Source organism: Scyliorhinus torazame, chromosome 4 (assembly GCF_047496885.1).
Source record: "Scyliorhinus torazame isolate Kashiwa2021f chromosome 4, sScyTor2.1, whole genome shotgun sequence".
Classification (NCBI taxonomy): domain Eukaryota; kingdom Metazoa; phylum Chordata; class Chondrichthyes; order Carcharhiniformes; family Scyliorhinidae; genus Scyliorhinus; species Scyliorhinus torazame.
In genome coordinates this window covers 365,693,300-365,708,641 of record NC_092710.1, presented here as the reverse complement: position 1 = coordinate 365,708,641, position 15,342 = coordinate 365,693,300, and the positions used below count along the sequence as shown (strand labels likewise).

Here is a 15,342-nt window from a genome sequence, read left to right as displayed (position 1 = left end):
AGACCCCTGTGATAGGGAGACCTCCCCCCACAGAGACCCCTGTGATAGGAAGACCCTCCCACAGAGACCCCTGTGACAGGGAGACCCCCCCACAGAGACCCCTGTGATAGGAAGACCACCCCACTGAGACCCCTGTGATAGGGAGACCCCCCCACAGAGAGCCTTGTGATGGGGAGACCCCCCACAGAGACCATTGTGATAGGAAGTCCCCCCCACAGAGACCCTTGTGATAGGGAGACCCCCCCACATAGACCCTGTGATAGGGAGACCCCCCCACAGAGACCTCTGTGATAGGGAGACCCTCCCACAGAGACCCCTGTGACAGGGAGACCCCCCCACAGAGACCCCTGTGACAGTGAGACCCCCCCACAGAGACCCCTGTGACAGGGAGACCCCCCCCCCCACAGAGGCCCTTGTGATAGGGAACCCCCCCCACAGAGACCCCTGTGACAGTGAGACCCCCCAGGGTCCCCTGCAATGGGCAGATCAGGGGGCCGCACAACATGTGCACCGGGGCCAATGGGCACGGGACGCTCTGATCGTCTCCAGGTTCACCAACTAGACGGGGGGGGGAACCTGGCCTGGGGCACGGACACCGCCTCCCACCACCAGGCCCCCACATCCCCCGCCTGCAGCTCGGTGATACATACCTGCGGCGCTCCGAGCTGGGGGCCCTGGGTTGGCAGTAACAGCGGGTCGGAGCCATGGGATGGAGGGTGATGACAGCCCGCTCTGCCATGAGCTCCGTGCTCCACATCGTTTGACAATGTCTGCCTCATGCCCACGGTCGCACCTTCCACCTGGGTGAACCCTGCATGCCAGCTGGCCAGTCCATCACACGGTCGGTGGGGTGGGGGGGGGGGGGGGGGGTACGGTGGGGAGCCCACGCCACCCACAACATCCGCCCATTCCCCCCCCACCTCCTCTATGGCCAGTCCAGCCCAGCCCACCCCTCACACCCTGACAGAGCACCGAGGCAGGTTGGAACGGTGTGAACAGGTGTTTAATGTGAAAACCCGAGACCCTAACTCGAAACTGTGCCCTGCACCCCTGCCAACTTAACTGGTGTCTAACGTTCTGGCCTTCCAGCCCTAACATTGCGTCTAGGTAGTTCCCCAGACGGTCCAGCAGGAGTGGAGGCGGCCCTGCTGTGATTCCCGCCCTGCCACCTGGGTCCCGGTCGGTGGGTGCCTTCTGGGGTGATCGGGCCTGGATGGGCCCGGCTCCTGCCCGTGTGTCCCAGGTGGTGTGGTGCTGCCCTGTTCTGCCTGCTGCCCACTGGAGGCTCCAGGGACAGGAGGGGTGGAGTCTGAGGGGCTGCGGTGTTCCGGCACCTCCCCTGCGGGAGTCACCGGCACGGGCCCAGCACCTCCTCCTCCCTCGGGGTGCCCGGTGGCCCCCAGGCATCTCCATGGGGCTAGGGTGCGGGTAATCCCTGAGACAACCCCGCCACCTGGCACTGCCAGTCCTGGAGGCCCACTCTGGCCTCGACCAGGGTATGCACGCTCACACCGGATCCAAAACAGGACGTCCATTCCTTGGAGATGATGCAGTGAAGATTCACTGGGTTGATTCCTGGGTTACAGAGATGTCCAATACTGAAAGGAATCATATTGTCGGGAACTCTCTGGAATTTAGGAGAATGAGAGGATCTCATTGAAACAGACAAGGTGACAAGGTACAATTTAGGATTCCAGGTTGCTCGGGGTGTAGTAGAATGGAGTATATTCGGACAGGTCCTGTGAAGGGTTAACCCTGTGATGTCACTGGCAGGAAGTGACATCTACTCGTGATCTGAGAGTCTCGCAGAAAGCAGCACGAAAAGAAGCTCGTGTCGGGGAATGTTCTCCAAACGGTAAATGTGTTCCAATACAGTTAGAATGTCTGCAGCCAGCAGTCTCTGGGAGTTACGGAAACTTCTCCAACACAACAACACAATGGAACAGGTGGGGAGTGCGTGGGGCAAGTAGAGTTGGGGTTAAAGGTGAGGCATGATCTTGTTGATTGGTGGAACAGGCTTGAGGAGTTATTGGGCCTATTCCAGCTCCTATTTCTTACGGTCCAATGACATTGTTTTCTTTTCATCCTGGATTAGTGCCTGGATACGAGGACCAATTTCTAACCCATTGAAACCTTTCTGTTTCAATAATGTGGTAAAACAGCCAAAGGGAAACACAATTCCTGGACATGATTCAGTGTCGATGGCCTTCAATAACATTCTCTATATTTGTTTTCATTGAAAGCCCAAGGGGAAGGTGTGAGGCCCAATGGGCAGGATAACTCTAAAGTTGACAGAGTGCATGAGGGGGTCAGGGAAATCAATCTGGAAGTGGTGATGCCAAGACTCCCATCAAAAATTCCAAACTCTTTTACCAGGTCAGTCCATGCAGGACATGAATACTGCTCCCACACCTGGGAACCGAGGACAGTCCCCTCAACACTGATGTGTTTTGGTGCGAGTTCAGTTGTGTCACATGGTGATGGATTTTATTTTCTTGTTTTAGAATTATGATGAGGCGGAATTAGAATATCGGCAATGGGTTCAAACTGACGTTGATGCCGTGGATATTAAAAGTGCGCTGCCGATCGGTCTGGACAAACTATTCAGTTATGCACGTTGTGGGAATGTTGCAGGTATGTCAGATGTTCCTTCAAAGTAACAACAGATTCTAAAACAGCCATTCACTCTTTAACCTGTCACGTTTGAAACTTTCTGTACAGACTGACACACTGAGCAAAGAATTGTCAATCCCAGAGCGTTCCTCGGTCACATGTGACTCGTGGGATGAGGCGCTAGTTGGGCTACTTACACACATAGAAACAAACAGAGAAAATAGAAGCAGGAGGAGGCCATGCGAGCCTGCCCCGCCATTCTTTATCATCATGGCTGATCACCAAGTTCCCGCCTTCCCCCCCATATCCCATTATCCCCTGAGCCCTACTTCTTTGATACCTGCCGGCTTTATGTTCCCAGAAACCGGGAAGGTTTCCCACATGCACTGGGAGCGAGATTCCAGCTGTGGTTGCTGAATTTCCCGAGTGTAATAAAGACTCTTTCTCAGGCATGAACCCGCGATTGGAGTCGACATGAACCCTTGTGGAAGCTGAGAAACTGCATCTCTCTCAGCTCAGTGGATGCTGCGGGAATGCTGGCTCCTGTCTGAGACTCAGTGACAGGAAATTCTACCTTGTTAAAGAGAAATCCTGTGTAACTAACTGCGTCCAGTTATTTAATGGTTAATGGTGGTTGAGGGAGAATGTTTAATGGTTTATGGTGGTTGAGGGTGAATGTTTAATGGTTTATGGTGGTTGAGGGTGAATGTTAAATGGTTTATTATGGTTGAGGGTGAATGTTTAATGGTTAATGGTGGTTGAGGGTGAATGTTTAATGGTTAATGGTGGTTGAGGGTGAATATTTCATGGTGAATGGTGGTTGAGGGTGAATGTTTCATGGTTAATGGTGTTTGAGGGTGAATGTTTAATGGTTAATGGTGGTTGAGGGTGAATGTTTAATGGTTTATTATGGTTGAGGGTGAATGTTTAATGGTTAATGGTGTTTGAGGGTGAATGTTTAATGGTTAATGGTGGTTGAGGGTGAATGTTTAATGGTTAATGGTGGCTGAGGGTGAATGTTTAATGGTTAATGGTGATTGAGGGTAAATGTTTAATGGTTAATGGTGGTTGAGGGTGAATGTTTAATGGTTTATGGTGATTGAGGGTGAATGTTTCATGGTTAATGGTGGTGAAGGGTGAATGTTTTACGGTTAATGGTGGGTGAGGGTGAATGTTTAATGGTTTATTATGGTTGAGGGTGAATGTTTAATGGTTAATGGTGTTTGAGGGTGACTGTTTCATGGTTAATGGTGGGTGAGGGTGAATGTTTAATAGTTAATGGTGGTTGAGGGTGAATGTTTAATGGTTTATGATGGTTGAGGGTGAATGTTTAATGGTTAATGGTGGTTGGGGGTGAATGTTTAATGGTTAATGATGGTTGAGGGTGAATGTTTAATGGTTAATGGTGGCTGAGGGTAAATGTTTCATGGTTAATTGTGGTTGAGGGTGAATGTTTAATGGTTTATGATGGTTGAGGGTGAATGTTTAATGGTTAATGGTGGTTGAGGGTGAATGTTTAATGGTTTATGATGGTTGAGGGTGAATGTTTCATGGTTAATGGTGGTTGAGGGTGAATGTTTAATGGTTAATGGTGGTTGAGGGTGAATGTTTAATGGTTTATGGTGGTTGAGGGTGAATGTTTAATGGTTTATGGTGGTTGAGGGTGAATGTTTCATGGTTAATGGTGGTTGAGGGTGAATGTTTAATGGTTAATGGTGGTTGAGGGTGAATGTTTAATGGATAATGGTGGTTGAGGGTGAATCTTTAATGGTTAATGGTGGTTGAGGGTGAATGTTTAATGGTTAATGGTGGTTGAGGGTGAATGTTTAATGGTTTATGATGGTTGAGGGTGAATATTTAATGGTGGGTGAGGGTGAATGTTTAATGGTTATGATGGTTGAGGGTGAATGTTTCATGGTTAATGGTGTTTGAGGGTGAATGTTTCATGGTTTATGATGGTTGAGGGTGAATGTTTAATGGTTAATGGTGGTTGAGGGTGAATGTTTAATGGTTATGATGGTTGAGGGTGAATGTTTCATGGTTAATGGTGGTTGAGGGTGAATGTTTAATGGTTTATGATGGTTGAGGATGAATGTTTAATGGTTAATGGTGGTTGAGGGTGAATTTTTAATGGTTAATGGTGGTTGAGGGTGAATGTTTAATGGTTAATGGTGGGTGAGGGTGAATGTTTCATGGTTAATGGTGGTTGAGGGTGAATGTTTAATGATTAATGGTGGTTGAGGGTGAATGTTTAATGGTGGTTGACGGTGAATGTTTCATGGTTAATGGTGGTGAGGGTGAATGTTTAATGATTTATGATGGTTGAGAGTGAATGTTTCATGGTGAATGGTGGTTGAGGGTGAATGTTTAATGGTCAATGGTTGAGGGTGAATGTTTCATGGTTAATGGTGGTTGAGGGTGAATGTTTAATGGTTTATTATGGTTGAGGGTGAATGTTTAATGGTTAATGGTGTTTGAGGGTGAATGTTTAATGGTTAATGGTGGTTGAGGGTGAATGTTTAATGGTTAATGGTGGCTGAGGGTGAATGTTTAATGGTTAATGGTGATTGAGGGTAAATGTTTAATGGTTAATGGTGGTTGAGGGTGAATGTTTAATGGTTTATGGTGATTGAGGGTGAATGTTTCATGGTTAATGGTGGTGAAGGGTGAATGTTTTACGGTTAATGGTGGGTGAGGGTGAATGTTTAATGGTTTATTATGGTTGAGGGTGAATGTTTAATGGTTAATGGTGTTTGAGGGTGACTGTTTCATGGTTAATGGTGGGTGAGGGTGAATGTTTAATAGTTAATGGTGGTTGAGGGTGAATGTTTAATGGTTTATGATGGTTGAGGGTGAATGTTTAATGGTTAATGGTGGTTGGGGGTGAATGTTTAATGGTTAATGATGGTTGAGGGTGAATGTTTAATGGTTAATGGTGGCTGAGGGTAAATGTTTCATGGTTAATTGTGGTTGAGGGTGAATGTTTAATGGTTTATGATGGTTGAGGGTGAATGTTTAATGGTTAATGGTGGTTGAGGGTGAATGTTTAATGGTTTATGATGGTTGAGGGTGAATGTTTCATGGTTAATGGTGGTTGAGGGTGAATGTTTAATGGTTAATGGTGGTTGAGGGTGAATGTTTAATGGTTTATGGTGGTTGAGGGTGAATGTTTAATGGTTTATGGTGGTTGAGGGTGAATGTTTCATGGTTAATGGTGGTTGAGGGTGAATGTTTAATGGTTAATGGTGGTTGAGGGTGAATGTTTAATGGATAATGGTGGTTGAGGGTGAATCTTTAATGGTTAATGGTGGTTGAGGGTGAATGTTTAATGGTTAATGGTGGTTGAGGGTGAATGTTTAATGGTTTATGATGGTTGAGGGTGAATATTTAATGGTTAATGGTGGGTGAGGGTGAATGTTTAATGGTTATGATGGTTGAGGGTGAATGTTTCATGGTTAATGGTGTTTGAGGGTGAATGTTTCATGGTTTATGATGGTTGAGGGTGAATGTTTAATGGTTAATGGTGGTTGAGGGTGAATGTTTAATGGTTATGATGGTTGAGGGTGAATGTTTCATGGTTAATGGTGGTTGAGGGTGAATGTTTAATGGTTTATGATGGTTGAGGATGAATGTTTAATGGTTAATGGTGGTTGAGGGTGAATTTTTAATGGTTAATGGTGGTTGAGGGTGAATGTTTAATGGTTAATGGTGGGTGAGGGTGAATGTTTCATGGTTAATGGTGGTTGAGGGTGAATGTTTAATGATTAATGGTGGTTGAGGGTGAATGTTTAATGGTGGTTGACGGTGAATGTTTCATGGTTAATGGTGGTGAGGGTGAATGTTTAATGATTTATGATGGTTGAGAGTGAATGTTTCATGGTGAATGGTGGTTGAGGGTGAATGTTTAATGGTCAATGGTTGAGGGTGAATGTTTCATGGTTAATGGTGGTGAAGGGTGAATGTTTAACGGTTAATGGTGGGTGAGGGTGAATGTTTAATGGTTTATTATGGTTGAGGGTGAATGTTTAATGGTTAATGGTGTTTGAGGGTGACTGTTTCATGGTTAATGGTGGGTGAGGGTGAATGTTTAATTGTTAATGGTGGTTGAGGGTGAATGTTTGATGGTTAATGGTGGTTGGGGGTGAATGTTTAATGGTTAATGATGGTTGAGGGTGAATGTTTCATGGTTAATGGTGGTGAAGGGTGAATGTTTAACGGTTAATGGTGGGTGAAGGTGAATGTTTAATGGTTTATTATGGTTGAGGGTGAATGTTTAATGGTTAATGGTGTTTGAGGGTGACTGTTTCATGGTTAATGGTGGGTGAGGGTGAATGTTTAATGGTTAATGGTGGTTGAGGGTGAATGTTTGATGGTTAATGGTGGTTGGGGGTGAATGTTTAATGGTTAATGGTGGTTGAGGGTGAATGTTTAATGGTTAATGGTGGTTGAGGGTGAATGTTTAATGGTTAATGATGGTTGAGGGTGAATGTTTGATGGTTAATGGTGGTTGGGGGTGAATGTTTAATGGTTAATGATGGTTGAGGGTGAATGTTTAATGGTTAATGGTGGTTGAGGGTGAATGTTTAATGGTTAATGGTGGTTGAGGGTGAATGTTTAATGGTTAATGATGGTTGAGGGTGAATGTTTGATGGTTAATGGTGGCTGAGGGTGAATGTTTCATGGTTAATTGTGGTTGAGGGTGAATGTTTCATGGTTAATGGTGGTTGAGGGTGAATGTTTAATGGTTAATGGTGGTTACGGGTGAATGTTTAATGGCTTATGATGGTTGAGGGTGAATGTTTAATGGTTAATGGTGGTTGAGGGTGAATGTTTAATGGTTTATGATGGTTGAGGGTGAATGTTTCATGGTTAATGGTGGTTGAGGGTGAATGTTTCATGGTTAATGGTGTTTGAGGGTGAATGTTTAATGGTTATTGGTGGTTGAGGGTGTATGTTTCATGGTTAATGGTGGTTGAGGGTGAATGTTTAATGGTTAATGGTGGTTGAGGGTTTATGATTAATGGTTTATGATGGTTGAGGGTGAATGGATAATGGTGGTTGAGGGTGAATGTTTAATGGTTAATGGTGGTTGAGGGTGAATGTTTCATGGTTTAAGATGGTTGAGGGACGAATGTTTAATGGTTAATGGTGTTTGAGGGAGAATGTTTAATGGTTATGATGGTTGAGGGTGAATGTTTCATGGTTAATGGTGGTTGAGGGTGAATGTTTAATGGTTTATGATGGTTGAGGGTGAATGTTTAATGGTTAATGGTGGTTGAGGGTGAATTTTTAATGGTTAATGGTGGTTGAGGGTGAATGTTTAATGGTTAATGGTGGTTGAGGGTGAATGTTTAATGGTTAATGGTGGTTGAGGGTGAATGTTTAATGGTTAATGGCAGTTGAGGGTGAAAGTTAATGGTTAATGGTGGTTGAGGGTGAATGTTTAATGGTGGTTGAGGGTGAATGTTTCATGGTGAATGGTGGTTGAGGGTGAATATTTAATGGTTACTGGTGATTGAGCGTGAATGTTTAATGGTGGTTGAGGGTGAATGTTTAATGGTTAATTGTGGTTGAAGGTGAATGTATAATGGTTAATGGTGGTTGAGGGTGAATGTTTGATGGTTAATGGTGATTGAGGGTGAATGTTTACTGGTTAATGGTGGTTGAGGGTGAATGTTTAATGGTTAATGGTGGTTGAGGGCGAATGTTTGATGGTTAATGGTGGTTGAGGGCGAATGTTTAATGGTTAATGGTGGTTGAGGGTGAATGTTTGATGGTTAATGGTGGTTGAGGGTGAATGTTTAGTGGTTAATGGTGGTTGAGGGTGAATGTTTACTGGTTAATGGTGGTTGAGGGTGAATGTTTACTGGTTAATGGTGGTTGAGGGTGAATGTTTGATGGTTAATGATGGTTGAGGGTGAATGTTTGATGGTTAATTGTGATTGAGGGTGAATGTTTAATGGTTAATGGTGGTTGAGGGTGAATGTTTACTGGTTAATGGTGGTTGAGGGTGAATGTTTGATGTGTAATGGTGGTTGAGGGCGAATGTTTAATGGTTAATGGTGGTTGAGGGTGAATGTTTAGTGGTTAATGGTGGTTGAGGGTGAATGTTTACTGGTTAATGGTGGTTGAGGGTGAATGTTTACTGGTTAATGGTGGTTGAGGGTGAATGTTTGATGGTTAATGATGGTTGAGGGTGAATGTTTGATGGTTAATGGTGGTTGAGGGTGAATGTTTCATGGTTAATGGTGGTTGAGGGTGAATGTTTAATGGTTAATGGTGGTTGAGGGTGAATGTTTAATGGTTAATGGTGGTTGAGGGTGAATGTTTAATGGTTAATGGTGGTTGAGGGTGAATGTTTAATGGTTAATGGTGGTTGAGGGTGAATGTTTAATGGTTAATGATGGTTGAGGGTGAATGTTTAATGGTTAATGGTGGTTGAGGGTGAATGTTTAATGGTTAATGGTGGTTGAGGGTGAATGTTTAATGGTTAATGATGGTTGAGGGTGAATGTTTAATGGTTAATGGTGGTTGAGGGTGAATGTTTGATGGTTAATGGTGGGTGAGGGTGAATGTTTAATGGTTTATGGTGGTTGAGGGTGAATGTTTAATGGTTTATGGTGGTTGAGGGTGTACAATGATGTTATGTATGTAAACATTCAAAACGAGTTTGACAAATTACCATTTTTACAATAGACTGTTAGCAAAATTTAAACTCATGTGATGGAAGGGGATGGCAGCATGGATCCAGAATTGATCCACTGATTGGTTGATTGATATTTATTGTCACATGTACCTAAGTACAGTGAAAACTATTTTTCTGCGGCCAAGGGAACAAATGGTAGATCAACAAAAAGCGATTGGTTCCATTGCGGAACAAGGCCAAACAAGAGCAACATAGAGCGTCATGAACAGTGTTCTTCCAGGGAACAGATCAGTCCGAGGGGGAGTCGTTGAGGAGTCTAGTAGCTGTGGGGAAGAAGCTGGTCCTCTGTCTGGATGTCCGAGTCTTCAGACTTCTGTATCTTCTGCCTGATGGAAGGGTCTGGACGAAGGCAATGCCTGGGTGGGAGGGGTCTCTGATAATGCTGCCTGCCTTCCTGAGGCAGCGGGAGGTGTAGACAGAATCAATGGGAGGATGGCAAGCTTGTGTGATGCGTTGGGCTGAGTTCACCACACTCTGCAGTTTTTTGCGATCTTGGACCGAGCAGTTGCCATACCAGCTGTGATGCAGCCGGATAGGATGCTCTCTATCGCACATCTGTAGAAGTTTGTGAGAGTTGATGCAGACATGCTGAAGTTCTTTACCTTCCGTAGGAAGTAGAGACTTTGTTGGACTTTCTTGACTGTTGCATCAACATGAGTGGACCAGTAATGGTGATGGTAAACCCCAAGGAACTTAAAGCTATCGACCATCTGGTTTAGGGGCTGGCTTAGCACAGTGGGCTAAACAGCTGGCTTGTGATGCAGAACAAGACCAGCAGCGCGGGTTCAATTCCCGTACCGGCCTCCCCGAACAGGTGCCGGAATGTGGCGACTAGGGAGTTTTCACAGTAACTTCATTGAAGCCTACTTGTGACAATAAGCGTTTATTAATATTATTATTACCTCCACTTCGGAGCCATTGATGCAGACGGGAGTGTGTGCCGTGCTGCACTTCCTGAAGTTGATGATCAGTTCCTTGGTCTTTCCGACGTTTAGAGAGAGGTTGTTTTCGGTACACCATGCAACCAAGTGATCTATCTCCCTCCTGGAGTCTGATTCGTCGTTGTTTGAGATGCGGCCCACCACAGTCGTATCATCTGCAAACTTCCAGATTGAGTTGGAGTTAAATCTTGCCACACAGCCGTGTGTGTACAGGGAGTACAGTCGAGGACTGAGCACACATCCTTGCGGGGCCCCGGTGTTGGGGACTATTGTGGAGGAGGCGCTGTTACCTATCCTGACAGATTGGGGTCTGTTGGTGAGGAAGTCGAGGATCCAGCTGCACAGGGAGGGGTCAAGTCCAAGGTTGCAGAGTTTGGTTATTGGTCTTGTTGGGATAATGGTGTTGAAGGCGGAGCTGTAGTCGATGACCAGCAGTCTTACACAGGTGTCCTTGTTGCCGAGGTGTTTGAGTGTTGATTGTCGAGCCAGCTGGTCTGCGCAGTCTCTGAGTGCTCGCCCAGGGACTCCGTCGGGACCCGTCGCTTTCCGCGGATTCACTTTCAAGGAGGCAGCTCTTACCCCTGAGGCTGTAATAGTGGGTACGGGTGTGTCCAGGGCTGTTGGGGCGGGAGGCACTGATACATTGGCTGACTGCTCAAAGCGGGCATTGAACCTGTTCAGTTCCTCGAGTAGAGATCCTCCAGCCCCAGAGATTCCGCCTGGCCTTGCTTTGTAGCCTGTGATCTTGTGTAGGCCCTGCCACAGTCGCCATGGGTTAGTGTCGTTGGCCTGGGACTCTGGTTTGATCCGGTATTGCCTTTTGCCGTCCCTGATGGTTTCCGTACGTCGTACCAGGATTTCTGATCGAGGTCAGGGGGTTCAGACTTGAACGCCTCCGTCCGGGACTTCAGCGGGGAGTGAACCCTTTGGTTGAGCAGGGTTTCCGATTGGGGAATACCCGTATTGTCTTCTTTGCTGCACCGTCCTCGACACACTTCCTGGTGAAGTCTGTGACGGTGGTTGCGTATTCGTCCAGGTTCGCTGCCGGGGCCTTGAATATGGACCAATCCACAGTGTCCAAGCAGTCGCGGAGAATGTCCTCAGGTTCCTCGGACCAGCACGGCGCGCTTTTCTTCGGATTTGCCAAAGTGTGGTTGGGGAATGGAGCGGTCGGCCCCTTTGATGCCCGTGTAGCAGTGTCCAGCGTGTTCGCACCTCTGGTGGAGCAGGAGATATGTTGATGGAGTTTGGGTGGAACCTTCCTGAGGTTGGCCTGGTTGAAGTCTCCAGCCACGATTGTCAGGGCTTCGGGGTGATTTGTTTCTTGGTTGTTGATGGTGGAGTTAGTTCGTCACGTGCTGCTCTACATCCTGGCTACTTGTTCATTTGCATATTCCCTTAAAGTGATATCACAACATTTTCCACATTTCAACAAAGTCACCCTACCCCCTCACCTGTAACTTTTTACTCCCCGTAAGCTGATCACCCAGTTAAATGCTGTGTCTCTCTGTCTACAGGTACCGTTATTCCTCTCGCTGCATCTTGGGGAGTTGTTGGATACTTGAAAAATGGCAAAATACAACAAAGATTCAGTGTATTTGTCCTGATAGTTCCCGAAGTCATCAATCCACCGGAACCAACAGATCCAGCAGTTACATTACAAACTGGACCTCCTGTTTGGTTCTATGGCAGGTGAGTTTAGTGACTGATATATTGTGATTGATGTTCCTTTCTGTCAGCTCTTGTATCAACATCAGCCTGGGGCGGGATTCTCCCGTTTTGAGACTAAGTGCTGTGGTGTGGGTGGGAATGTGGAATGTTCCTGTTGTGGCTTCTTGCCGGAAAACACTCCGAATCTTCCCACCCATCATTAATTATTCACCTGGGTGTTTTCCGCTGTTTTCAGCAGTGGGTCAGGCCTGGATGGTGTGTAGTCCGCCCTCCTGCCCGGGTGTCATATTGAAAAGATGTCCAACAACACTGAGCCATGTTGACAAAAGAAGGTGGACCTCCTGAAAATGCAGATCGATTTCCAGCAACATTGGTCACCCAGAAACAGGCCAGCAGAAGGACCCCCTCCAGAACACATAATACGGAAGATCCAAGGGCCCAATCTCCCCCAACCCACTGCTGTGGTGCTCCAGGGTCCAGGGTTGTGGGCGCTCTCCATCCTCAACTCTGTGGGCAGCGCCACGCATCCTGACTTTGGTACACTACATTGTGATGAATGTTTCTCACACTGGCGTTTTTCCCGCCGGAATGGCAGAGAATCTATCCTGGGGGGGCACCCTGAGGTCCCTCTGCTACTGCACTCTCTTTAGAACTGAGCCATTAAGTCTGGATAGACTATCTCCACCCTCTCTGTAAAATGCATCACCTCACATTTCTCTGTGTTAAACTCTATCTGCCACTTGTCTGCCCATTTGGCCAGCTTCTCGATGGTCTTACTCCAGCTGTGGACTAACTGACTGGTGCAGGTGCCTCAATGGGCTGAATGGTCAACTCCTGTCCCTGTTGTCCTGGCAACCGACTTTCCAAACAGGATTTGTCAGGGGGATAAAAATTAAATCCTCTGTTCTTAATGCTGTTGCAGGGTTTTTGACAAGAAAGTTGATGAACAACAAACTGAAGAACTTGTGATTCAATTCCTGAAGGATTTGGAACAAGACAACCAGCCCTTCAATAGCACATTTTTTGACATCACTTATTTGAACACAGAAGGGTTAATGGAAATAGGTTTTATGAAGACAGGAGAATGAAGGTTTTCTGGAAGGTTCTGTACCTTTCATGGCATCAAACAGTGAGATGTGCTTAACTCTATTCTAAAACTGTTTAACTTTCCATTGGGTTTAATCTGGAATACTGAGCATAGTTTTAATCTCCTTACCTCAAGACGGTTATATTTACCTTTGAGGGAACGCAATGTCTGCTCATCAGACAGGTTACGTATATGTGTCAATATTGGCATTTTGGACAATTCCACCAATGTCCATCTCCAAATCCCTGTGACCCTGTTTAGAAATATTGCCCTCTACTGGCAGTTAGTAATTATGACTCCCACACACACACTGCAGCATTTATTCTAGATTCAAAATTATTCAGCGACATTCATATCAACAGTGAACATTTCTTCCTCATTTCCATACACTGTCCCATTGATTATTTAGCTCAATGATTCAAAACAATGTTCTTTTCTCGATGTCCAGTTTCTCCCCACATTGTCCGGTCATCTTGGTTCTCACCTGGGTCTGGACCGTTTTGTCTGCCTCAAAATTAAATAAAAACAGAGACTCTTCAATCCGCTCCACCATTCAGGAAGATCATGGCTGATCGTCGACCTGAACTCCACCTTCCCACACTGTCCCTCGAGTGTGTAATCTGTCTGATAAACAGGGAATGCACTCCCACAAAACTCGGTTCATCCACCCTTAACTAAGGAGCCCAAACATCACCACATCATATTCTACCTGCCATGTTCTTAACCACTCACTTAACCAACCAAATGTGGAGCAAACACGTGATCGTCCACCCACACGTTAACCGTACATGTGACTCCAGCCCTGATATATTTGACTGTCTCTGAGTCCCGCCTGCTCTATTTCCCGTTAATATTATTTATAATTCGGTTTCCCTTCAACACCTGAAATTCATTGCTGAACACGTCTCCACACTGCACAGATACAGGGCAAAACTCAATTGTACCGGGTGGTGGGCCCTCTACTGGGGAACGGAGATTAATCACTGCACTAATTTGCTTTTTCTGTAATCTTGCTTTCAATGAATTGTGAGACTGAGACTGAGATGGTCCTAGTGACAGATATAGTTCCATAATTTTCCATCTTCACACAGCCATGGAATATATTCATATTTATCCATCATACTGACCAGAATGTTTCAAGTTGATGTGAAAAGAGTTGGGATTTGTTACAGAGCACAGAGTATTGAAGCTGTTAAATGTGAAATCATGGAGTGATCAGATGTGGGACTGTTCCTGGGCTCTCTCAGTCGGAGTTAGTTCCAGATGGAATTATTTAATTACAAGGGAATGTTTAAACTGTAAAGAGACAGTGTGTTCACCATTTGTAAAATAATGAGATTTTCATCACATCATCGGGAAGATTTTGCTTCAATGTTTGAATAGTTCTGTGTCCTGTGCTCTGAAATATAATGGGAATGGAACATATAACAGACTGTGTGGAATAGACACTGGACACTGTAGGAAGAACACGTCACTCACTGGAGAAACCTGCTAATGGAGACAACACCCTGTGTGGGCAGTAAAATATTCCCTTTTCCTGCCAGTCCTGAGAATCAAACACTGGACATTGTGGTGGGGATGATTAAAAAGGTTGTTTCTCAACCCGGTTTGGTCTGACTCAGATCAGTCCAAGTTCAGGAAACAGATGGGCCCAGATCAGGAAAGTGAAAGTGGGAGTTTTGTGACCCAGGTGTGAAGCAGCTGAAAACTGGTCCTTAAACCGGAGAAAGAATCCCAGTTTAAAATTAGAATCCAGAGACTGAAGGTGGAATAAAGTTTCCATTCAGATCTCCTCAAACCCACACTGGGAGCTGACTTTGGGAATATCGACAGACTGAATCTGTGACTGAGAAAATGATCGATTCAGATCTGACTCCCGTTAACAGGTGACCCATTCACAGGTTTGTCTGGTGCAGTAAATAATCCATCGTCTTCTAGTCTTTGTTTGTCTTTTGTTTTTCAAACTGCTGGGAATGGATTCTCACTGTGAAATAAAGAGGGTGATGCATTTACACATTTGGTCTCGTGTTAGATTCTTCCTCACAAACAACTCTGAGTCAATGATCACATCACTAATTTCATACCAGATCAACTCTCCACATTTCAGTGAAATGATTCTGTGAAGATGTTGAGGTGTAAAGTTAAAGAATGAAGAGACAGAGAGTAATTTATTGGGAGATGTGACAATTGGAGAGTGGAAACATTCTCTCCACATCCACTCTATCCAGGCCTCGCAGTGTCCTGTAAGTTTCAATAAGATCCCCCCTCATCCTTCTAAACTCCAACAAGCACAGACCCAGAGTCCTCAACCGTTCCTCATATGA

The 15,342-nt window shown here is 45.4% G+C and overlaps 1 protein-coding gene across 1 annotated transcript in view; it reads left to right on the top strand.

The window, feature by feature from the left end:
* Positions 1 to 14,982, top strand: part of LOC140411227 (uncharacterized) — a 211,574-nt gene extending 196,592 nt beyond the window's left edge. The window contains exons 3-4 of the mRNA XM_072500334.1: positions 11,778 to 11,952; positions 12,854 to 14,982. Of these exons, the coding sequence (XP_072356435.1) occupies positions 11,778 to 11,952; positions 12,854 to 13,019 (341 nt within the window). The 3' untranslated portion in view covers positions 13,020 to 14,982. The remainder of the gene's footprint in view (positions 1 to 11,777; positions 11,953 to 12,853) is intronic.
* The last annotated feature ends 360 nt before the right edge of the window (positions 14,983 to 15,342 follow it).